Source organism: Benincasa hispida, chromosome 5 (genome assembly GCF_009727055.1).
Source record: "Benincasa hispida cultivar B227 chromosome 5, ASM972705v1, whole genome shotgun sequence".
Taxonomy (NCBI): Eukaryota; Viridiplantae; Streptophyta; class Magnoliopsida; order Cucurbitales; family Cucurbitaceae; genus Benincasa; species Benincasa hispida.
This window is the reverse complement of record NC_052353.1, coordinates 32898250-32924434: the sequence shown is the minus strand read 5'-3', so window position 1 is coordinate 32924434 and position 26185 is coordinate 32898250. Positions and strand designations below refer to the sequence as shown.

Sequence of the window (26185 nt, the reverse complement as noted above, 5' to 3'; positions counted from 1 at the left end):
TATATGTCTCTACATACATTTTTAAATTACATCAAATAATCTCAAATCTTAGTTTATTGGATTGAGTATATGCTTATAAAATAACACTTATTTTATTAACAACAATATGTTTATACAAAGTTCACAAACTACGAGATTACAAGGAAATTTAGGTCACCACTCCCAACAATCTCCAACTTGTCTAAAGCTTAGACTTCAAATGATTCAAAATGCTGGGAAGTTTGGAGGGTTCCAGGGTGAAGATCTGCATGCCCACCTAACGAGCTTCATGGAAATGTGCAATACATTTTCCATTTTGGGTGTAACACCAGAGGGAATCGAGCTATCTCTCTTTCCTTATACTCTCCATGACGAGGCCAAGAAATGGGCCCATTTCTTAGAACCAAATGAAATTGTATCTTAGGACCAGTTAGTCGAACATTTCATGAAAAAGTTTTTCCTTTCGGTTGTTAACGCAAAGAGATGACGAGACATCTTGAATTTTGAGCAAGGAGACTCAGAAACTCTGACCATCGCTTGGGTCCGATTTAGGCGCCTTGTACGTAATTTCTCGCATATTGGCATTCTTGATTGCGTTTTGATGGAAACCTTCTACAACGAGCTAGATAGAGCCACACAGACGATAGTAGATGCCTCTGCAGTAGGTAGATTTATGAACAAGACCTGTATTGAGTCCAAAGTGATCTTGGATTGGATTTCTAGGAATACGGACGATTGAGTTGATAACAATTATGGGAATAGGAACGTTGATAGAAGGAAGATGGAATGAGCAATAGTACAAGATGCGATGAACTCAAGAGTCGCCTAAATGGCTACTATTACTTCTCTTCTGAAAAGAATGGCAATAAACCAAGGTGCTTTAAATAGAAAATCTGCTCAGCTGAATACCATGACGCAAATTGTGGTAGTAAGCTATATATAATGTGGGGAACCTTACTCAGTCGAGGTTTGCCTGCATGATCCCCAGACAGTTTCTTTCATCCATAATAACTCATTTAGTAACTCGTAGAATCCGGGTTGTAGGAGTCCCAATTTCTCTTAGGGTAGAAATCAAGACCAGTTGGGCTAGAAGAATATACATCAACAACAACAAGCGCCTTAAGGGAATCCCCCAAGATTCAATTAGCACCCCCATGATCAACAACAAACTCAAAATCGACAGCAATATAACCATAATCATGCGTCAAGTTCGAACGCATCATCAACATTGGAGGCACTTCTCAAAGAATATATTCAAAAATAACGATGCGTAAATCTAGTCGCAAGCCTCTTCGATACAAAATTTGGAGGTCCAAGTAGGGCAGATTGCCAATGAGTTGAAAAACAGGCAACCAGGTGCCCTACCTACAACACTGAGGCTCCACGGGGAAATGGCAAGGAGTAGTGTTAGGCCGTGACACTACGTAGTGGGAAAACTATGAGAAAGCTACAAGCTGAGCCCCAAGAATCCAGATCAAATAGACCAGTGAAATCACAACCTTCAAATGAATAAGAAATTAAGACTCTAACAATTACTCCAATTGACCTTGATAACCCTAACTCCACAACAGATCTTCCCAGTTCAAATTTTCAACCTCCTAAAAAACCTTCAACAATATTGAACTTTGACAATACAGAAACTCCAAAGATAACAAGCCCAGAAGCACCGTCACAAGCTCCTAATGCGACAAAAGAGAAAAACAAAGCAAGAGAAATCTTACAAGTGCCAGCTCCTTTTCCCAATTAGTTAAAGATGAAAGACGATAGCCAACAATTCAAGAGATTCCTAGATGTGCTGAAACAGCTACATATAAACATCCCACTGGTGGAAGCTCTTGAGCAAATGCCAAGCTATGTGAAGTTTCTAAAGGACATCCTAACAAAAAAGTGCAGGTTGGATGAATTCAAAATGGTTGCGCTCGCTCAAGAGTGTAGTGCATTATTCAAGAATAACATTCCTGTAAAGATGAAAGACCCTGGAAGCTTCACTTTACCATGCTCAATTGGTGGGAAAGAAGTTGGTCAGCACTATGCCACTTAGGAGTTAGCATCAACTTGATGTCGCTATCCATCTTTAAAAAGCTATGCATTGGCGAGGCGAGACCTACTACTGTGACTTTGCAGCTTGTTGATCGGTCCATAATGTACCTGGAAGGGAAGATCGAAGACGTTCTTGTGAAAGTTGATATATTTATCTTCCATGTGAATTTTATAATTTTGGATTACGAAGCCTACTTTGAAATACCAATCATCTTGGGGCACCATTTTCTGTCAATGATAATGGGCAGAAATTCACGTTATTACAACGCAAGATATAAAACAATGAAGGATTGTGACGATAAAAATATATAAAATTGCATCCAAAAGCATTAAGTTTAGAACATTGTGATCGCATACATCCATCGCATTAAAGCAGCTAATTTATGTATTTTGTGCAGGAAAATGCGTTGGTGCAAGGCAGAGTTGCGATCCAAGGAATTTAGTGTTCGAGGACATAAAAGATTGCAATCGCAAGGCTATGTGATTGTATGCGTTCGTGAAAATTTGCTCAAGAAGGTGGCCGCATAGAGCCGGCGCATCAAGGTGAAAGCTTAATAAATCACGATGGGATAGAAAGCTGATGACGGTTGAATCCGAATTTAGTTGACAAGCCGTTAATGACACACTGTAGCAAGTACACTCAACTTTTTGATGACAATTATTCGATGCATCAGATAGAGAATTAATGACATCCCATCAGTGCAATCATTTGAGAGAAAAAGCTCTTCACCCTAAAGCTCTATAAATACCGAAGGCCACCTTCGTTAAAGAAGTTTTGTTTTTATTTCAGCTGAGCCATATAGAAGATAGTTAGCCTTTGTTCATAGTTTTCTTACACTTAGAAAGCGGAGGCGAGAGAAGAGAGAAGACACTGGAAGATCATTCTGGTCAGCTCGAGAGAGTGCCAGGGAGCATGGAAAACAGAGAGAGGGCCGACTCTTGCAAAAGCAAGAATATTCTTTGAGCAGAATAGAAAGAAACAGTGTAAATGCCTTGGGAAGTAAGAAATTGCTACTAGGCTTCTTATCTTTATTTCCCATTGTCATTCTGTATTTCGATTTCATTTAAGAATGGAACCTGCATTTCTACATCTTTTCACTCTCTTTACATTATGCATGAGTAACTAAACTTTCGAATGGGTTGAGAAGTACTTAGCTAGCATGACCTAAGATCTTCATTGCATGCGATCATCTTGTTTTATGTTACGTCCATCACCCCTTTAAAGCTACTCGAGAGAGAGTCTAAAGAAAGAACCTAGACTTGAAAGAGCTAGGTTAGAATCTAGGCTTGAGAAAGCAAGATTAGATCTGCATAAGCAGAGATAGAGACTTAGAGATAAGCTCTGTTTGCTAACATGCATCACATGCACCCTAGAAATAGGTTATGATAGTAGTGGTTTCCTTGTGTATGTGTGTGTCATTCATCATCGCATAGACAAGAATAGAGGCTTAGACATAAGTCCTATAGATATCATCGCATACATCGCATGCGTTCTAAAACTAGTAGCTATAGCATTTGCATTGAGAGATGACTTGCTGTTGTATGTATGTAGCATGATCGCATAACGTGAACGCAATCTTAGCAAGTGTTAGCTAAAAAAAAACTTCTCAACCCGTTCCCTTGCATACTCATTGTACTTTCGTGTTATTGACTCTTTTCTCAATTTCGCCGCATAGAATCTATACATTAAACAATCATACCAACCAACGCATTGATTTATTTGTCACCGCAAAGAGATATGAAATTACCATCGCATACTATTTCCATAGTCCCTGTGTTCGAACCTAGGCTTACCAGGCAACTTAGTAGGATTTATACTTGGATCTTGCTAAGAGAACTTGCATGCACAACGCATATTCCACCATCACATTCTACACCATTATTTCATCGCATTAACCATGCATCAAGTTTTTGGTGTTGTTGCCGGGGACTACGACAATACAGATTGTGCTAACGTTAACTTTTTGATTTTCTTTGCAGACTCTTCGTCTTTGTGCACTGCTTCTCCTTAGGTAAAGGAAGAAGTGGGCGTCGAAAATTCTGAGCCCGATCACGACCCAGAGATTGAGAGAATTTTTCGAAGAAGAAGAAGAAACTGCTGCCAACGACAACAAGAGAAAGATCAAAACATGGCGGAGCAACTAGAAGATAGAGCACCGAATGCAAATAATATCATGGTGAATCCCATGCTTTTGGCAAACGATTGGCCCATCTGGGATTATGCATCGCCCAACCTTTATGATTTCTCACCAGGAATCATGAGGTCAACTCTTGATGGATTGAGATTTGAAATGAAAACAATGATGCTGTAGATGATTCAAACTGCCGGACAGTTTGGCGGTAGGGTGGCAAGGATCCACACGCCTACCTCTGGAGTTTTATTGAGATCTACAATACGTTCGTGTTCCCAAACATCTCCGCTAAGGAGGTTCGATCAACATTGTTCCCATTTTCGTTGTGTGACTAGGCACGGAAATGGGCTTGTTCTCTCAAACCAGGGGAGATTACATCATGGGAACAAGTAGTGGAAAAGTTCATGAAGAAGTACTTCCCCCTGACGGAGAACGCCAGAACAAGGAAGTCGATCACTAATTTTGAACAGAATATTGACGAATCGCTCATTGACGCCTGGGTGAGGTTTAAGAGGCTGGTAACAGATTGCCCGCATAATGGCTTACCAGATTGTTTACAAATGGAAATTTTCTACCACGGTTTGAACCCTGCATCACAGACGACTACTAATGCACCTGCATCACAGACGACTACTTGATCGCATTTCTAAAAATCATGAAGACTGGAGGGAAAGCAATCAAAGATTAAGAATTAAGGATAGTGACGCAAGCAATGGGGCCATTGCATCCCTACAGAATCAAATGACTGCGATGATGAATTTGATACAAGGAATCACAATCAGTAGCCCAGGGATGCATAGTGGGCAAGTCAAAGTAATCAACCAAACGAGCGCAAGTTGTGCTAATTGCGGTGAAGGTCATCCAATGAAGGAGTGTCCGAGGAACCCACAATCAATCTATTTTGTGAAAAATAATCCTTTTTCCAATACTTACAACCCTGGGTGGAGAAACCACCCTAACTTCGCGTGGAAAAATCAACAACAAAATTTTCAACCAATGGCGTAAAAGGAAGGGCCACCAGGATTTTTCCCACGAACAAATGGTTAAATGCAAAACCAAGCCAGCAGTTCGCAGGTGCCACAATCTTCATCTTTGGAAAGTTTACTGAAACAATATATTGAAAAAAATGAAACAGTGCTTTAGAATCAAGCGACGTCCACCCACAATCTTGAATTCAGATAGGACAGATTGCAGGCGAACTCAAGACTAGATCGCAAGGGGCACTGTTGAGTTCAACAGAACTCCCGCACAACCCAAGGGGTACGAAAAAAGAGCAATGTCAAGTTGTGACGTTTGAAGTGGAAAGATTGTGGCGGAGGAGAAGGAGCTGAGTAGGACTGCTCCAATTGTGATGGAACCGCAGATCCCATTGACTAAAGAAGAAACAGAAGAATAGGAGACGATGGAACCGAAGATTGCGTCCACTTCGAAGCCAAAAGAACAGGGAACTGTGAAAATACAGCTGTGATCATTCCCTCAGAGACTTAAAAAGAAGAAAAATGATGAAGGGTAGTATCAACGCTTCATGGATATGCTGAAACAGTTGCATATTAACATTTTATTCATTGAAGCGATTGAACAGATGCCTAAGTATGCGAAGTTTCTGAAGGACATGGTGACGAAGAAAAGAAGCACTGGTAAGTTCACAATGATGGCTTTGACGCAAAGTTCAAAATCCATAATTCCACCGAAAATGCGCGACCCTTGAAGTTTCACAATACCCTGCTCAATTAGAGGGTTATATATTGGTCAAGCGCTTTGCGATCTCGTGGCCAACATCAACTTAATGCCTCTTTCTTTCAAGCAGTTGAATGTGGGGAAGCTGGCACCCACGACGGTGACTCTTCAGTTAGCTGATAGATCTCTTGTTCATCTAGAAGGGAAGGTGAAGTATGTTCTAGTTACGATTGACAAATTTATATTACCGGCAGACTTCATCATCCTGGACTATGAAGCGGACAAGGATGTACCCATCATACTGGGACGATCATTTTTATCTACTGGTCGCGCTCAGATTAATGTGTATAAAGGAGAGATCACACTGAGTGTGAATGGACAGAAGCTCAGGTTTGATATTCAGAGCCATGAAATACCCAGAAGAAGAAGACCTTGCTGAATCCGATGATGAACCAAGTTTGAATGAAGAAGAAAAGTCTGAAGATGAAAATGAAGATGAGGATGGGACCGCATCCATAGTAGCCTGCAATGCAATCACAGAAACAACAACCGAAGAAGACAAGCTGATAATGAATGAAGAAAGAAAAATACCAAAACCATCCTTGGAACAACCATCGACAGTAGAGCTAAAAACCCTTCCAAACCATCTGAAGCATGCTTTCCTGGGGCTCTTCCAGTTAAAATTTCCTCTGCACTTCATGAAGATCAAGAAAATGAACTGTTGAGCATCCTGAGAAAGTATATAAAAGCAATTGGCTGGATGCTAGAAGACATCAGAGGAATTAGCCCCGCATATTGCATGCACAAGATTCGTCTCGAGGACAATAAAAAGGGATCGATCAAACATCAATGCAGACTCAACACTACGATGAAGGAGGTTGTGAAGAAGGAGATAATCAAGTGGTTAGATGCAGGGATTATCTATCTAATTGCTGACAGCACGTGGGTCAACCTCGTGCAATGTGTGCCGAAGAAAGGAGGGATGACGATACTCCCAAATGCAAATAATGAATTGATACCAATGAGGACTATCACTGGCTGGCGAATTTGCATGGACTACTGCAAACTGAATGCGGCTACAAAAAAGGATCATTTCCTCTTGCCTTTTATTGATTAGATGCTAGACCACCTAGCTATAAATGATTTCTACTTCTTCTTGAATGGATATGCCAGCTATAACCAAATCATGATTGCTCCCAAAGATCAAGAGAAAACCACATTCACCTGCCTTTATGGAACATTTGCATTTCGACGCATGCCGTTTGACCTATGCAATGCGCCAAGCACTTTCCAGAGGTGTATGATGTCCATCTTTTCTGAGTATCTTGAAAGATTCTGTAGAAATTTTCATGGATGACTTCTCAGTGTATGGGCAAACATACGAAGTCTGTCTCAACAATCTGGAGAAGATACTGAAAAGATATGAAGAGACAAACCTTGTGTTTAACTGGGAGAAATGCCACTTCATGGTGAAGGAAGGTATTGTGCTTGGGCACAAAGTCTCAAGGATGGGCTGGAGGTGGACAAGGCGAAGATTGAGGCAATTGAAAAGCTTCCACCTCCAACGAATGTGAAGGCTGTCAGGAGCTTCCTTAGGACATGCTGGCCTCCTTATTGATGATTGCACGACCATTGAATGCGTTGCTGGAGGCAGAAAGAATGTTTGACTTTGATGACTAATGCCTCGATGCATTTAAGATATTGAAGAATGCATTAACAACCGCACCTGGTTGCAGACCATTTATCCAGACTAGAAAATCCAGAAGTTGACCATAACCAGTCAGAGGTGAATGTAACTTTCCCAGACGAACAACTATTTAAAATTGAAGAACTACCATGGTATGCGGACGTGGCCAATTTTCTAGTTTGCTAACAATTCCCTGAGGATTACATAGCCCACCAGAAGAGGTGGCTCAGACATGAATGTAGATCATATTATTAGGATGAGACAAATCTTTATAAGATGGGGTTAGACTAGATTTTGCGCCTATGCATACTAGATGCTACTCACCAACGCATACTATCACAATGCCATGACTCGCCATATGGAGGACACTTTAGAGGGAAACACATAGTAGCAAAGGTGTTACAAAGTGGGTATTTTTAGCCAACTTTATTTAAGGACGCAAGAGACTATGTAATGAAATGCGATCGGTGCCAATGCAAGGGAAACATTTCATGGAAGCATACGATGCCCATGAGCATCATCTTAGAATTGGAACTGTTCGAGTTTGGGGCAAATACATTCTATTGGCTGTTGACTACATTTCCAAATGGGTAGAAGCGGTATCGTGCGTCGCAAGCAATGCAACGATAGTCTCCAAGTTCTTAAAGAAAAATATTTTAACTCGTTTTGGCACTCCACGTGCCATAATAAGTGATGAAGGCTCCCACTTTGTTAATCACATCGTCAACAATTTGCTGCTCAATTATAATATCCTCCATAAAGTGGCCACCGCATACCATCCACAGCCAAATGGTCAAGCTGAAATGTCCAACTGGGAAATCAAGCTGATATTAGAGAAGGTGGTAAAACCTTCTCGAAAAGATTGGGCAATGAAGCTGGACGATGCCTTGTGGGCATACAGGACCGCCTATAAGACACCTATAGGCATGTCTCCATATGTGTTGGTGTCCGGAAAGACATGTCATTTACCGCTTGAGCTAGAGCATAAAGCATTGTGGGCAGTGAAAAAGTTAAATTTTGACTTAAAGGCTGCAGGGGAAGCAAGGAAACTTCAGTTGGTTGGGCTTGAGGAATGGAAAAATCATGCATAAGAGAACGCAAAAATCTACAAGGAGCACGCAACACTGGCATGAAAAACAATTATGTGAGAAGAATCTCCAAGTCGAAAAAAAGGTCTTATTATTCAATTCGCGACTACGACTCTTTCCTGGGAAATTAAAGTCACGCTGGTCTGGACCCTTCATAATAAGAGAGATATTCCCGCATGGCACGGTTGAGTTATCCAATGAGGAGAAGACCAATGTTCAAAGTCAACGGGCAAAGAGTCAAAATATATCACGAAGAAGACTTGCACTGCGAGAACACCACCGTGTACTTGAGGAATTCTGACTGAAGAAGAAGTGGGCAGCCCCTGCACATTCATGCGATTTAATTTCATCAGGGACACAATTTTTGTGAAGTATTCTTTGAAACCTTCAATTCATGAACTTAATTCTACCTCTTTATAGTCATTATCATTTCTTTATCCTTTGCATCATTTCAAAAAAAAAAATTTACTCTATCTTTTGTTTGACCCTCTCGATGTTTTCTTTGCAATGATCGTGGTGAACGATTGCGGAGGAGCTACACGAAAGACATAACTAGATTATTCTGCCATCGCAATTGAAGAAATTGGCTCGCCGCAAAGAAGGATGCGATCACAAATAATGCGGGCGACAGAGCAAATTTGGGGGTTGTATCTTTCCTTGACTTTGTTTATTCCAAATTTTGCACTATCACATCTCATTTGAACTTTGATAATTTTATCATCGCATCCTCTTTAGTCGGCGCAATCATTACACATTGATTAATTTAGTAAGTCACCGCATTATTTTTTCTTTGCCAATTATGATTTCAATGATGAAATGCATGCCTCTATTTTCACATGCACTAGAGTAAACTTAATTTTAGGATAGTCAATTCATGAAATATTTCTAGAAGTTGGTGGTCCACCAGCTTTCTTTCAAGCTGACTTTTACGAAACTTCCTAAGAGCATCGCATGAATTCTTTCGATCTTTCAGTAATGAGGACATTGTTGCGTTTAAATTTGGGGGTGCGATATTTATTTTCAACCTTGCTATTTTTAGCATTAAAAAAAAATCATAACATTGTGATCGGATCCTACTCGTAGTTGGATGTCTGCATGACATCCATGGGGGCAAGCCAAAACGAAGGTAGGAATCGTGATCAACGCATAAATAAAATCCATAAATCCATGGGCATGAGTTTAGACTGAGAAAGAGCACCTTGCTCGTAGTTGGATGCTCGCATGACACACGTGGGGGAAAGCCAAAACGAAGGCTAGGCACTTGGATCAGTGCAAAGTCATAAAAAAAAATATATCTAAACTACGCAAGGATAAAACCATTTGAAAACACCCCAGTTGAAAAAGTCTTTTTTTTGAAATAAATCCTACGATGCCCTAGAAACAAAGTCTTTTTGAAGGTTAAACTTGTGGTCCCTAAATTTTAGAAATATTTTGAGAAAATACCTGAATAGGAATTAAGGAGATTTTGGTACATAGGATTTGAATAAGACACGTCGAGAAATCTAGGAAAGGAAAAGGCGACTGACTTTCTAGATAAAATCTTTAGTTTATGCTTGAGGACAAGCATTGTTTTAAATTTGGGGGTGTGATAACAGGCAGAAATGCACGTTATTACAACGCAAGATATAAAAAAATGAAGGATTGCGACTGTAAAAATATATAAAATCGCGTCCAAAAGCATTAAGTTTAGAACATTGAGATCGCATGCGTCCATCACATTAAAGCAGCTAATTTATGTATGTGCAAGAAAATGCGTTGGCGCAAGGCAGAGTTGCGATCCAAGAAATTTAGCGTCCGAGACATAAAAGATTGTGATCGCAAGGCTATGCGATCATATGCATTCATAAAAATCTGCTCAAGAAGGTGGCTGCATAGAGCCGGCGCATCAAGGTGAAAGCTTAATAAATCACAATGGGACAAAAAGCTGATAATGGTCGAATCCGAATTTATTTGACAAGCCGTTAACAACACACTATAGCAAGTACACTCAACTTTTCGGTGACAATTATTCGGCGCATCAGACAGAAAATTAATGATATCCCATCAGTGCAATCATTTGAGAGAAAAAACTCTTCACCCTGAAGCTCAATAAATACCGAAGGCCACCTTCGTTAAAGGAGTTCAGTTTTTATTTTAGCTGAGCCATATAGAAGATAGTTAGCCTTTGTTCATAGTTTTCTTACACTTAGAAGGCAGAGGCGAGAGAAGATAGAGGACACTGGAAGATCGTCCTGGTCGGCTCGAGAAAGTGCCAAGGAGCGTGGAAAATAGAAAGAGGGCTGACTCTTGCAAAAGCAAGAATATTCTTTGAGCAGAGTAGAGAAAAATAGTATAAAAGCCTTAAGAGGCAATAAATTGCTACCAGGCTCCTTATCTTTATTTCCCATTGTCATTTTGTATTTTGATTTCATTTATAGAATTGAACCTGCATTTCTACATCTATTCACTCTCTTTACATTACACATGAGTAACTAAACTTTCAAATGGGTTGAGAAGTACTTATCTAGCATGACCTAAGATCTTCATTTCATGTGATCATCTTGTCTTATGTTGCGTCCATCACCCCTTTAAAGCTACTCGAGAGAGAGTCTAAAGAAAGAACCTAGACTTGAGAGAGCTAGGTTAGAATCTAGACTTGAGAAAGTAAGATTAGATCTGCATAAGTAGAGATAGAGACTTAGAGATAAGCTCTGTTTGCTAACATGCATCGCATGCACCCTAGAAATAGGTTATGATAGTATGCGGTCGCCTTGTGTATGTGTGTGTCATTCGTCATCGCATAGACAAGAATAGAGTCTTAGACATAAGTTCTATAGACATCATCGCATACATCGAAGGCATTCTAAAACTAGGAGCTATAGCATTTACATTGAGAGATGACTTGCTGTTGTATGTATGTAGCATGATCGCATAACGTGAACAAAATCTTAGGAAGTGTTAGCTAAAATAAAAAAACCTTCTTAACCTGTTCCCTTGCATACTCATTATCTCTGCTGCAATGAGTGCGAATGATGAGATTGCCTTACTACAAGTGTTGAGGAAGCATATGAACGCCATTAGATGGACCCTTACTACAAGTGTTGAGGAAGCATATGAACGCTATTGGATGGACCTTGGCTGATATACGGGGAATAAGTGCCTCATAATGCATGCACAAAAATCAGTTAGAGGAAGGGAAAGATGGATCTTTGGAAAAACAGCACAGGCTGAATCCAACCATGTGAGAGGTGGTTAAAAAGAAAATAATAAAATGGTTGGATGTAGGGGTAATTTACCCCATTTTAGATAGTAGCTGGATAAGCCCAGTGTAATGTGTCCCAAAGAAAAGAGTAATGACGGTTGTTGCCAATAGTAAGAATGAGCTGATTCCAACAAGGACTATGACTGGTTGGAGAATATATATGGATTATCGCAACTGATCCTTGGGAGAAAGACCACTTCCTTCTACCATCTATTGATCAAATGTTAGACAAACTTGCAAGGAATGAATTCTTCTATTTTCTGGACGGATATTCCAGATATAATCAGATCGCAATTGCCCAAAAAAACCAGGAGAAAACGACGGTCACGTACCTCTTTGGCATGTTCTCTTTCCAGTGCATGCCTTTTAGGCTTTGCAATGCACCCGGAATGTTCCACAGGTGTATGATGGAAAATTCTCAGACTTTCTGGAACAGTCTGTAGTGGTCTTCATGGATGATTTCTCGATTTTTGGTGCTACATACAACTTCTGCCTAAGGAAGTTAGAGAAAGTTTTGAAACGTTGTGAAGATACCAATCTTGTCCTCAATTAGGAGAAATGCCATTTTAAGGTGACAGAGGGCATCGTGTTGAGGCACAAAGTCTCCAAAGCAGGACTTGAAGTAGATGAGGTGAAGATTGATGCAATTGCCAAACTCCTTGCGCCCATAAATGTTAAAACCTTACGAAGCTTTTTAGGTCATGCAAGATTCTACCGGAAATTCATCAAAGGATTCTCCCAAATCGCACACCCCTTGAGTATCCTCTTGGAGGTAGATAAACCGTACAATTTCTACGATACCTACATGCAAGCATTCAATGAGCTTAGGAATGCACTGATCTCTGCGCCCATTCTGGTGGCACCTGATTGGTCGCATCCCTTCGAGCTGACGTGTGATGCCAATAACTATGCAATGGGAGCTATACTGGGGCAATGAAAGGAAAGAATCTTGCATTTGATCTTCTATGACAGCAAAACCTTGAATGACTCCCAGGAAAATTATACTACCAATGAGAAGGAAATATTAGCCGTAGTATTTGCGGTTGAAAAATTTTGACCATATCTAGTGGGCTCCAAAGCGGTAATTTACATTGATCATGTTGCGATCAAATATCTCATGGCAAAGAAAGATGCAAAACCAAGACTAATTCGATGGGTGCTTTTACTACAAGAATTTGATATTGAAATCAAAGACAAAAAAGGGACTAAAAACCAAGAGGTCGATCATTTATCAAGATTGGAGAATGAGAAGATGCAGAAGAAGGAAAAACAAATTGAAGACTTCTTCCTTGACGAGAAACTGATAAGTTTGTGCGACAAAGAACCATCGTATGCAGATATCGATAAATATTTGGTTTGCGGGAAAACTTCAAAAGACTACAACTTTCAACAAAAGAAGAAGCTCTTTCACGATGTAAAGTTTTATTGGTGGGATGATCCATATTTGTACAGAGTAGACTAGACCATATTCTGTGGCCATGTGTGCTAGAGACAGAGGTTCAGCATATCCTAGCGCAATGTCAGAGTTCCCTTATGGTGGACACTTTCAAGGGCAGAAGACCACGACTAAGGTCCTTCAATGCGGCAACTTCTGGCCCACTCTATTCAAGGATGTCCATTCATATGTGGTGGCTTGCAACCGATGTCAAAGAACTACCACTATACCAAAAAAGAATTAAAGGCCATTGACTTCCATTCTGGAAGTGGAATAGTTTGACGTTTGGAGCATCGATTTTATGGGTCCAATCCTAGAATCTTTCAGACATCAGTACATCTTGTTGGCAGTTGATTATGTCTCCAAGTGGGTGGAGGCCATCTCATGTGCCAAAAATGATGAGTCGATTATGGCGAAATTTCTGAAAAAGAACATCTTCACGCTTTGGGACGTCTCGTGCATTAATAAGCGAAAAAGTTATGCACTTTATTAACCGAATTATATCTAACGTCTTGATTATATTTAACGTGAAGCACAGGGTTGCTACTGCATATCATCTATAGACTAATGGTCAGGTAGAGCTTTTAAATCGAGAGATTAAGTCTATACTCGAGAATGTGGTCAACACCTTTCGAAAAGATTGGTCGCAAAGATTAGACAAGGCTCTCTGGGTCTATCGAACAACGTTCAAAATGCCCATTAGCATGTCACCCTATGCATTAGTATTTGGGAAGGCATGCACCTCCTGTTAGAACTCGAGCACAAAGCTTTATGGGTCCTGAAGAAGTTAAACTTAGACCTGACAAGAGCTAGAGATGCCAGAAAGCTTCAACTGAATGAGCTAATTGAATGGCTCTTGACCGCATACGAAAATGCCAAACTATACAAGGAGCGAAGCAAACAATGGCATGATAGCAAGATCAGTAAGAAAGATCTCACTATTGGTCAATGGGTGTTGCTTTTAAACTTTCATTTTCATCTATTCCCAAGTAAGCTAAAATCAAGATGGTCTAGTCCATTCATAGTACGCGAAGTTTTCCCCCAAGAATTTGTCGAGTTGATAAACAAGGATGGCAGTAATGTGTTCAAGGTCAATGGACAGCGTGTGATGCCTTAATTTGGAGGATCTGTAGAACGTGACAAAGAAACCATTGACCTATGCGGGTAAGACTGTTCGCCCATAGGGAAGACCCTCTGCGGCGACTGCATTCCAATCTTTATAGGGATGTCTTCTATCTCTCTTTAATTTTCTTTCCTAGTTAGCTTTTGGTTTTGGTTTCTTGAATTTTTGTTGTTTTGAATTCTTCTTATTAACTTCTTGGTTTGAATGAAATTGAATTTAACTCTTATCTGATTGCAATAAATGTTGATGCGATAAACAATGATAAAAATGAATGATGCATCCATACTTCTATGTGGTAATTCTTAATCAACTAGTTCAACACATGGAATGTGTAGGGTCTCTATCGAGTCGTTTCTTGAGGCAATCAAGTGCGCCATGAAACTTCCTTTCATCTATTTCGCATTTAATGATATGACTCTAGCTGGCATTATTGTCTGCGACATTTTTGATTCCCGAGCGTAAATCGTTATAAAACCTTCGTCCATTAGATTAGTTTCTCATCGTTTTCGCTAAGTTCCTTTACCTTAGTCCTCAAGTAGAGAGGTCAAGCTCAGCAAAAACCAATATGACCACCTTTTCCCGTCCTAAGCCGATCATCTAAAAACCTACTTCATCTCTGACTCTTTCGGCCTCATCACACAGCCATGAGGGGTAGCACAAGGAGGATACCTCTTCTGCCATTCTTGTTATTGTTGCGCCAGCCCTTCTAACTAAGAGTGAGCTTAAAAGGAAAGATGATAAGGAAGTATTTGGAAGCATCGTGAGCACCATAAAAAAGGTTGGTGGCTTGGTAGAGGCTGGCATTGTCAATCAGCTCAAAAGAAGAGAGAAGCATCAGGGTGGAGAAGTGGTGGTGTCACCGTAAGGGTCAGCCCTTGTGGCCAAGGATCCTAAAGGAAAAGCGCCAGCAGACCCTAATGATGGACCCATCAAGCCAATTTTGGAAGCATTTGTCGCAAAGTACAAGGAGAAAGAAAGGGAGAAAAAGGAAGAAAAGGAAAAGGGAGCTGTGAAAAAGGAAGAAAAGGAAAAGGGAGCTGTGAAAAAGGAAGAAAAGAAAAAAAGAAAGGAAGAAATGAGGATGAAAAGGGAAGAAAAGCATCGACGCAAGACGGAGCATCAAATTGTGGAGGAACTGTCACACCCTCTCCCAGACAATCCTCTAAACTTGGAAGTAGATATGACTGCAGCAGTTACCAACCCTTTTGTTGGCACTTATTGCCTACTAACCTACTTAACCTGTCTAGAAACCCTGATTACAACAAACATGCATTAAATACTCAACAACCAATAGTCACATCCATTAAGGTTTCATACATCAGTAACATAAACAAAGTGAACTTAATAAGATCTTAAGAACCCAAACTCACAAACTAGTCCCTATATGCACCAAAACATGTGTACAAGTAATTACCGATAGACAACTAAATCTTTGTTCTTGAGTGGCAGAGCAGCAGCAGAGTTATCTTCTGGGGAATTGACTGCTACCTATGGAAAAGAAACATATAAAACGGGGTGAGCTACTAGCCCAGTGAGTGACTTAAATCATAGTTCTTTTAACTATACTAGAGAACAATATACTGGAATACAAAATATTTCCAACCAATTAAACATAAAAACTTTTATCATAAGAAGTCTGGTCATAAGCTTATCACTGATTTTTAGTTGAGAGTGAACACTTTTGCTCAAACCCTCAACAATTAGCCTTAGTCGAGAGAGAACCCTTTTGCTCGATCCCTCGACATCAAACTACCTATGTGCACGTCGTTATAACTAAGTATCGTCATACTTTAGGTACTACTGCTGAGATACCTTCTCCAAGAACTTCAGTATTGAGTTTGATGTATTAAAAACTCTTATACTGAATCATGTAAACATAAATCATAATAACTTGAGCTAAGTTCAACATATAAGCTCAAAGTATAGCTACCAACGCATGCTTCATATTCTTGAAATAGTTTATAACTAAAACATTTTATAAAGCTTTACTTTGGAGAGCTAGTATACGTTTGAAAATATCATACTTCATGATTTTTAAACTAGCATGCATTGGACTCATACATTTGCTTGGAAATTCTTTGTAAATTAACTTAGCATGAGATAAAACCTCCATTTGAAACATAAATTTCTAAAACATCATAAACACTTAGTCACTCACAGCTTTTGGCAACTCCTTAGTGGATGGTAAGCCTCCTCTATTGGTGTCAACCTTGTGGACAAAACATTATACTTTAGCTATTGGAAAGGGTCTCCCTTTTTAGACTAACTTTCATAAATAAACTTATGATCTTTTTAGTAAAGGACTTCACCTTCCAACACATACCTTCTAGTTGCTCAACACTTAGAAAAATTCTAGGTTTCAAGCTTGGCTAGGCGACAACACTAGTGTCAATGCATGCCCCACCTTTGGCCTTCCTTGTCTTAGGCATCCACTTGCTGCCAACTTGTTCAACTCAAGCAGTTACCTGCTTGTTCGAAGAATTCCAGATTCAATTTACTTGTTAAATAACTCATTTTCTAGAGCTTTTCTCAAGAAACTTCCTTCTGCACTAAAAAATATCTCAAGATGCTTACCTTAAATTTGAGCTCAGAATTCTTCATGGTTTGGCCGGAATCTTAAAAACGTTAACACTAGCTTTGGATTACCCGAGAGCTTGACCTTCTTGAAATTTCTCCAAAATTTTAGCTAGTTCCCGTTGGTTTCTTCTTTTGGCAGCCCTCCTCCATCAACTAAACATTTTCAGATGGCTTTGGAATCTCCTCAAATGCTCGAGTGGTTTGCTCAAAACAGCTCTCTGATGTTAGCTTTCCCCTTTTATACTTGAATCTGCCAGCCATGCATCCTTAATAGGCTGCCACATCAGCCACTTAGTTGGCTGATCCCACTAAACCAACACAGTTGGACTTCTTAAATGGTGCTTAACGCTGATCAGCTTCCCTTGCCATCAATGCAAGCCTTGCCTTCAGCTAGCTTCAATGCATAACAGCCCTCACACGCATGCCAAGCCAATGCATGTCTCCAATGCTTGTGCCAACTCAAGCCTCACTCAAACCTTTGCTTAAGGTTGACGCCTTGGCCTCTTGGCCTTCAACATTATCGCATCTCCCAGCCTTTAACCTTGCAAGGCCTGATCAACGCCTGTCTCTTATACACATCTAGATGTGTATAAGAGACAGGCCTTCAACATTATCGCATCTCCCAGCCTTTAACCTTGCAAGGCCTGATCAACGCATGTCTCACTCATCGCATGCCAGCCTTGGCCATTGCGCAACACTAAGCTATCACTCAAGCCAATGCCTCACTTCCAACAGCCATGGCTTGTCTTGTCGCACACCCCTCATCGCATGCTAACCTCCAAGGCCTTTGTCAATGCACACTGCCTTCAACGCATAAGCTCACGGCCAACGCTCACCTTTTGAACACTTGCGCTGGTTCCCTTGCACCTACGCCTGGACAACCACCTTGTGTTGTATCTTCCCTTGCCAACGCCTAGCTCATTCTTGTCGTATGCTTACTAACCTCACATGTTCTTGGCTGCCGCTCACATGTGTCCAGCCTGACCACCATGGTAAGCTCATTTCCATCGCGTAGAACATGCCATCGCAACATGCAGCCGCTCATACCTTCATTGCTTAGCCTCAACACATAGCCAACACTTAGTCACTGTAAGAGTTTCTTAGCCTCAAAACAGCAAAGTCATCGCCAAATTCCCTACCTCAATGCATAGTACAAGGCCAACACCCATTCTAACACTTAGCCAAAATTTCTTCTTGCTAGGCTAACTTATATTCACCCAAGAACCAAGTCCTCCAATACTTATGCATTTTCCTACTTCATTTTCTTAATCTTTACCCACTTCCCTACAATTCAAAAATAACTCAAATATCAATCCTCTCATCTTACTAATCTCAACCATCAACTTATTTAGGTAAGGAAAGTAGGGTTCGGGGTTCACAGGAGTAGTCCACCAACATAAGGGTGGAATTACTATTGGTGATGAAATCTGCTGAGCCAACGTTGCATAACGAAGTAAAGTTTCTTTAGGAACACATCAAAGGCCCAATGAAGGGATGAAGAAGATAAGGATGATGCGCCTAACCCTCTCATTCACAAACCAAGAAGAAAAGAAGAAGAAGAAGAAGGGGTTATTGGGTGCAAGATAGATGAACAATGACCAACACTAAGGTCACTGTAGCTAGGCCTTCTGTGGACTTGGAGCATGCACGGTTAGTTGAGCACATAACTAAAGAGAAGGAGAAGGTGAAGAAGCAAAAGGTGGAGAAGATGGAGAAAGCTTACCTGATTATTGCATCCCCCAATCTGCCGAGAGAGCTATACGATGAAGAAGTACGCTGCGACAATGCGAGGGTAGAAGAAGAAATGAGGAAAAAGAAAGAAGAAGATAAGCGCATTGAGGCAACCACCAAGGAGTTTGTGTGAGAGATGGAAGAAGAAGTAGAAAAAGATAGAAAATGAAAAGAAGAAAAAGAAGCGCGGCAATAGGAGAGAAGTAAGCATAACAAAGTGTTGAAGATAATTGAAAAATAATAATGGGAGAAAGAAAAGAAGGAAGAGGAGAAGAAGAAGCAGAAACTTGAGTGCGAAACGACAATGGGCTCAAGAGACGCAAAGGACCCAGAAAGGGACAAAGAGAAGATGGACGAGTCATCTCCTGGAAATAGAGTAGCCAAGAAAGGGGAGAAGAAGGAAGGGGATGATATGCTACTCTAGTGCATCGCTTTTACTAGATTACATCACCAACATCATTGCAAAACTAGGATAGGAGGACTTTTTCCAGAGTCCCTCCATCGTGAACCCTAACGTTGTACATGTTTTCTACCACGGAAACTTGCACAAGGAGAAAAATGTAGTGACGGTATCTGTGTTAGATTTTATGTCCTAAAACTCGTAGTTTGTCAATTGATAAACATATTCTATTTTTTTTTTTCCGATTAAAATGTTATTGAAATTGTAATCTTGAATCCAATAAACTAAGGTCCTGAGGCTATTTAATGTAGTTTGAACTTTATGTAGTGACATAAATGTAGATCAAGTTCAAATATATAGCCAAAATGGTCTATAGTATATGAGTAAGGTTGGGCGCCTTATTTTAAGGACACTATGGATGCAGCCCATTTTGTAGTTAGTACAAACGATGTGATCCTAAATCGTTCATGTGGAGACATGAAAGTGGAGGCATCCTATGTAAAGAGTTTACATAAGACTGAACCATCAAATAGTCACTTTTTACGTTCTAAACTCTGTTTTATGTATAAAACTGACTATTTCGTTAATTGATGACCAAGGTAACTTAATCTTAATCCTGAGCTAACTATGAACTCCTATTCACTCGAAATTATCCTTAGATCTGCATAGGTGAGGGCAGCTCATTATCCCTAGCCCAATAAGCCTCCCATTTCAGGGGTAAGATCAGGTGGATAGTTGAGAACATAGGGTGCAAGACGGAATTCACTCCTACATGTTATAGGGATAGTAGATAGGTTGTTCCCTTTAGTACTAAATCTAGGTCTTGAACAAGGGGCCTCACCCTCTCCTTGGCCCAAGAGGGGTTCGATTTATAGGTTGGATCTTAAACCAATTGTTCATTAGAGGATCAGTGGAACTCAAGGAACAAGATGTAGTCTTGGGGGTAAAACGGTTTTTATGACCCAACCGAGATTACGAACAACCTGTAAAGGATTAGCTTACTAATCATTGTTATATCATATGGACACAAATATATCTATAGTGAGGGGAGTGCAACTACGGGAATATAGTAGAATGACCTGTGAGTTAACGAATGTTGATTAGCTCCGTCTAAAGAGTTTAGCCAACTAATCTCGGATCGTTGGAGCCCATTATCTATAGGTCCATTAGGTTCCCCTAGTAGCTCATATGGAATAAACTTAGAACAGTATGATAGAATAATTCAAATTGATCGAATTAGGTGAAGAGAGAAAAACCAACAAGTATATGTGATATAGTGGTTAGTTTTTCAGTTTAGAGATACAGATTTAATATTTAAATATCAAGAATATGAATACGTTCATATCCGGAAGCTCGAAAATAATGGAAATGGTCAAAGATGTAAAAAGTCAAAGAGTTGACTTTTGACTTTGAAAAGTAAAACTTTGACCGACCTTATATTCAAATGTGATTTGAATTTCGAGAAAATGAATGCGGATTCATGCTCGGGAGGTCAAAATTAGTCCACACAAAAAAATCATAAAAAGTCAAAATGTTGACTTTTAGGTCAAAATTTGACTTTGATAAAATGACTATTTTGCCCTTTGACTAAAGTTAGTGGGAAAATCCAAACTTTTGTTGGATAATTCCACTAACAAAATAGTGGGCTAGGTGTTGGCTTATAGTGGAGACATTAAGCCCACTTAGATTGTGGATTTTAGGTGTTGGGTTTTTATGAATTTGTTACATGCAATTTGCATGGCCCTTTTCTATAAATATGGGCTTTTCAATTTGGATTAAAAACTTTTGACTTTTTGCCAATTTTAGTTTTCTAAATTTTGTTGGAAAAATAAAAACCCAAACCAAAAAATTCCATCACCTATTTTCCATCTCTTTCTCTCTCTCGGGTTCTTCATCCATCGGGTCCCACAACTCGATTATGAGTCCAGAGGATAGTAGGTCAACTCTAGTGGTGGTCCGAAAGAGTTTGGGTCGAGATTCAGCGAGGAAAAGCATTTTTTGGGAAGCTACAAAGGTTGTATTCTATCCCTATTAATTTACTGTTTTTTCCTTCATTTGCATGCTATTTTCCTTTTAATTAAAAGCAATTAGAGTGTAATTAGATCTTTATTCTGCTGCGTATGTCTCGTGTTCCATCAATCTGGTCACATTGTGTCGTTCAATTGAGGATATCAATATGCTTTTCAAGTTAAAAAAGCAACCATGTTGTGCTTGGCAATAGGTTGATAATGGTGCCAAATGCTGAACACATGGAGGATGCGCTGAGGCTGTTAGCCCTACGAGACTCTATATGGAAGATCTCCCCTAACGACATTCAGACTTTGGACTCTAATAGGATACTCCTAGAAGGAAGACTATGGGTATATTTGGTTAAGAAGAGGTTGATCCCCACTACGCCTGATAAGACTGTGTCAAGGGATCGACTGATTACCGCATACTACATTGCGAGAGGCGTCCCCATCAATGTTGGGCGCATAATCGCATTGCAAATTAAGAGCATGTTTGGCAAGCCGAGAGGACAAATTTTCTTTCCTTGGACAATCACCAGCCTTTGCCTGTGTGTGGGCTTTGGTGTTGAAGAAGAGCCATTGGCTAAGGTAAATGGGATCACCACGAACCATATTCTGTGCAAAATCTTAAGAATCTCCTCTCTTTTCCCCGTGCCTACCCCAACTCGTAAGTGCCCCATCCTCATCAACCTTAATGACCCTTAACCCCCTCAGCCAAGTGTCCAAAGTCCAAGCTCAAAGATAAGGAAGTGGCCAGAACTAGTGTTAAACTGCAAAATCTTGAATAGCAGTTCCGCACTCCCTTGCTGTTGAGGATCTTAAAACCTCAAGGACCCTTGCTGCTTCTATCCCCTTTACTTAATGACCTTAGCCTGCTTCCTTCTCCTAAAGGCACAAAAGACTCATCCCTTGCTGAGCAACAACCAATATCTCCTTCGTCGTCTAGATCTCCTCCCTCTGACCCCAAGAAAATTCTTCTCTTTGCATCTCCTGGACAAATTTGATGACCTAGTCGATTTGGACGCTTGTCCATCAAACCAGCACCAAACGGTAGATGGTGAGAATTTGAACCATCTTGCCACCCCACTCCTCTCAACACATCCCTTCACCACCCCATCCTCTACCAACCCACTTTCCATTTGTAATGACCTGGCTCCCTAACTTATATATTGGGTTGTATGTCCTAAAACTCGCAGTTTGTAGAGAAACATTTTTTATTATCAATAAAGATGTTATTTAACATTTCTTCAATAAAGTTGTTATTGAATTATAAATTGCACTTGTAAAGACTAAATCTAATAAACTAAGATCCATGGCTATTATATGAATACTTGAACTTTATGTGGAGACATAAAAGTAGATCAAGTTCGAGTAAATAGTCAAAAAGATCTATGGTATGCAAATAAGGTTGGTGCCTTATTTTGATAACACTATGAGATGCGACCCACTCTGTAGTTGTTACAATTTATTCTAAGGTGCTACAAACAAAGTGATTTTGATTTGTTCATGTATTCATATGAGGAGTGTGGGCGTCCTATGAAATGAGTCTGCGTAAGATTGAACCAAGAAATAAGTCACTCTTACTTTATAGTGTTGTTTATTGTTTAAGACTGACTATTTCGCTTAGATGACCTAGGTAACTCGATCTTAATCTTGAACTAACTATGAACTCCTGTTTATTCGGGATTATCCTTTGATTTGCATAGATGAAAGTACTCCAATATCACTACTTAATAAGCCTCCCATTTTGGGGATAACATCGAATAGATAGTTGGGGATGTAGTGTTGGGATTGGTGTCCTAATTCTCCCCGAGTCTCGTAGTTTGTAAATTGTACACATTGTTACGAATAAAATAAGAGTTATTTTATTTGGCATTTACTCATATCCAATAATCAAAGCTCCATGGTTATTATATGTAAACTTAAGCATGTATATAAGATATATAAGTGGATCATACCTTAAGTGATAACCTAAATAGGTCTGTAGTATAAGGATTAAGGAGGAATACCTGATCTTGGAGACACTATGGATACGACCCTCTTTGTAGAGGTTTACAAGTGTTGTAAACTATTACAGATGGTAGATCTTGATCATTCATGTGGAGACATGCGAGTGGTGGTGTCCTATATTAAGACTGGACCACGAGATGAATAGTTTCTTTATATAACGCCGTTGATACTTGAGAATTACATCTCACCTAAACGACCATATATGGCATAACCTCAATCTTGAGTGTTTTGGGAACTCCTGCCTTTGAAGGCAATCCTTTGATTAGTATGGGTGAGAGTGGCCAGATTGCCAACTCAACATGCCTATCTTTTTGGGGATTTGTCTGATTTGGGAGCTGGAAACTCAGTTATACAAGATGGAATTCACTCCTTCCCTGAAGTAGGGGTAAGTAGATAGATTGTTCCCTTAAGGGCTGATTCCGGGTCTTGAACATAGTGGCCACAACTTCTCTCTGGAAGAGAGGACTTAGTCATAGTAAGACTATGACTTATGTTTATTAGAGGGATTAGTGGTACTTAAGGAGTTAGATGTAATTATAGGGGCATAACGGTTATTGGCCCAGCTGTATTTATGAGCAATCTGTGAAGGGTTATCACACTGTTGATTGGTTGATATGGACACAAAATATATCTGTAGTGAGGAGAGTGCAGTTGTCGGTCTTTAGGGGAGTGCCTGATAGTTAATGGATGGTGGATTCTGTGACTAAAGAGTTTAGTCAGTTATTCACGTATTGTTGGAGCTTCAAGCTACGGGTCCATAAGGTCTCCTTAGTAGCTTAATGGATTTAAGTTGAGAATTAGTTCTTGGTGTTGATTTGAAATATTCAAATTGACAAGAGGAAATTCGATTATATATGATATAATCAGTGTGATATATGAGATATATCAAGTGGAGAATTAATGTAAATGAGATTTACATTAAGTACCATGAAATAGAAAAAGAATTGTGGTTTATATGTTTCATGAGATGAAATATAAAACTATAGGTTATAAATATAGTATGGTAAGTTGGTTATCATATATATTTATAGTTATATTAATTATTGGATTATTATATCTTTTTCTCTAATAACCAATTGAGTAGGAGGTTATTGGTGGTTTCATTATAACTGTGAGATAAAAGAAAAAACGTTTTCCTAAATTTAGTAGATTTAAGATTTGCAATAGTTGCTATTCTCGAAAAAACTCATGGAATTGCTGTCAAGTGAATTGGATTCACTAAATGATAGTTGAAAGAGAGACTAAACGATTATGGAGTTACACTACACGATAGTTCACTCAGTTGGTTGTAGCTAAACGATCGTAGAGCATTTGTTATATGATCGCGGAGCATTTGCTATACGATTAAGCATTCATCTACACGATAGACTCTTGTCATCTCCCATTTGCTCAACCGTTTACACGATTGTTATTCCTCCAGTCCCTTCCTCTAACCAAGTCCACACAGAGCCCACACATCTGAATTCTCACATCGAGAATACCAAGATAGCCCTTGTGGTGGTGTCTTACTCAACTCGACTAAGGTCGAGATTTTAGAGGTCGTTCATTGTGTGTTCGTCATGTTCGTGTGGTGGTTGCTGATTCATCGTGCTGTGTTACGGTCATTGTGTTCAAGCATTTGTGTGTTGCCATTTGGAGACTGAACGAGCATTCGTGATTGAGGGATTTTAAAGAAGAGTCTTCAAAGGTATGTATAATTTTTCCCTTGATTATATTGTAAAGCATGCTGTAATTTCGTATTGTGCATGACCTGTAAGTTTCTGTTTTCGTGACTGTAATTGTTATTGTTCAATTTCGAATTGAATTTGGAACGCATTCCGCTGCTCATGGAAATCCTCATGTTTGATTTCCTTCACATAGTTCTTCAAGATGGAAATCACTCCTACCTGATTTAAGGGATAGGAGGAAGATTGTTCTCTTAAGTGCTAAATCCAAGTCTTAAACAAGGGGCCCCACCCTTTCATTGACCCAAAAGGGATCTAGTTTAGTGATTGGATCACAAACCAATTGTTTATTAGAGGATCAATGGAACTTAAGGAGCAAGATGTAATTTCGAGGGTAAATTAAAACAACATTTGACCCAGCCGTTATTACGAACAACCTGTGAAGGGTCGAATTACTGATTATGATTAAATCAAGTGGATACAAATATATCTACAGTGAGGAGAGTGCAACTATTGAGCTATAGTGTTGTGACTCGATAGTTAACGAATATTGATTAATTCGATCTAAAGAGTTTTAGCCAATTAATCTCAAATCGTTAGAACTCATGATCTGTAGATCTATAAGGTCCCTCTACTAGCTCATAAAACATGAACATCTTGAATTAGTAAATTGAATGAATTTGGAGTGTTCAAATTGAATTTCAATTTGAAATATTCAAATTGAATTTAGGGTTTGAATTTGAGTAGTTCAAGTTCAAAGTAGGGTTTGTACAATTCTATTCGATATAATTAATTAATGTTTAATTTATCGAAATTAAATGAAATTGGAGAGTTTATAATATTTAAATATTAATTACACGAATAGAATTCATATTTAAATATTAGGTGTGTGATTAATTTAATATTTTATATTAAATTATTATTTAATTAATTAAAATCAAATTAATTTTCATTTTTGATTCAATTTGAGAAATTGAATTTTTGAAATTTTTAATTAATTAAATAAGTTCTAGTTAATTTGGAATTAATTAAAATAAGAATTTAAAATAAAAATTATATTGTTAGTAGAAACATCCAAAATTCATCAAAAGGGAGGTGTTTCTTCACTTTTTAACCACTCATCCCAATTCATGTGTGTCCAATTGAAGTAGCATTGCAAGTGCTTGCATGAAGATGATATATAAAACTCTTAAAATTTGATGATGAAAAAGAGAGAGAACTGGAAAAAGTTTTCTACTGAGTTCTTCTCCTTCACCCAAAAACCCATTCAACTCCCTTCACAAATTCGCTCAATTTTTTAGTTCCACCACTCAAATTCGAAGCTGAGAATAGTAGAGAAGATCTCTTGGTGGTTCACTGAAGATTTGGAGCTGAGAATTCGTGAGGAGCAGC

At 39.3% G+C, this 26185-nt stretch overlaps 1 protein-coding gene and 1 non-coding gene across 2 annotated transcripts; one reads left to right on the top strand and one right to left on the bottom strand.

The window, feature by feature from the left end:
* Positions 1–4588: 4588 nt before the first annotated feature.
* On the bottom strand, positions 4589–4695 carry LOC120078885. The gene has a single exon (XR_005482162.1). It is a non-coding gene; the product is annotated as a small nucleolar RNA R71 (small nucleolar RNA).
* Positions 4696–13322: 8627 nt separating this feature from the next.
* Positions 13323–14396, top strand: LOC120077301. The gene is made up of 2 exons (XM_039031189.1): positions 13323–13415; positions 13983–14396. The coding sequence occupies exons 1-2, from the start codon at positions 13323–13325 to the stop codon at positions 14394–14396; spliced, it is 507 nt and encodes a 168-aa protein (XP_038887117.1).
* Positions 14397–26185: the final 11789 nt, after the last annotated feature.

What these genes read in the sequence shown, in the direction of transcription:
- LOC120077301 (XM_039031189.1), top strand. Translation starts at nt 13,323, where the DNA reads ATGTGTGCTAGAGACAGAGGTTCAGCATATCCTAGCGCAATGTCAGAG. An exon ending in GGCAGAAGACCACGACTAAG is followed by an intron (nt 13,416 to 13,982) that starts GTCCTTCAATGC and finishes AATGCCCATTAG; the next exon opens with CATGTCACCCTATGCATTAG.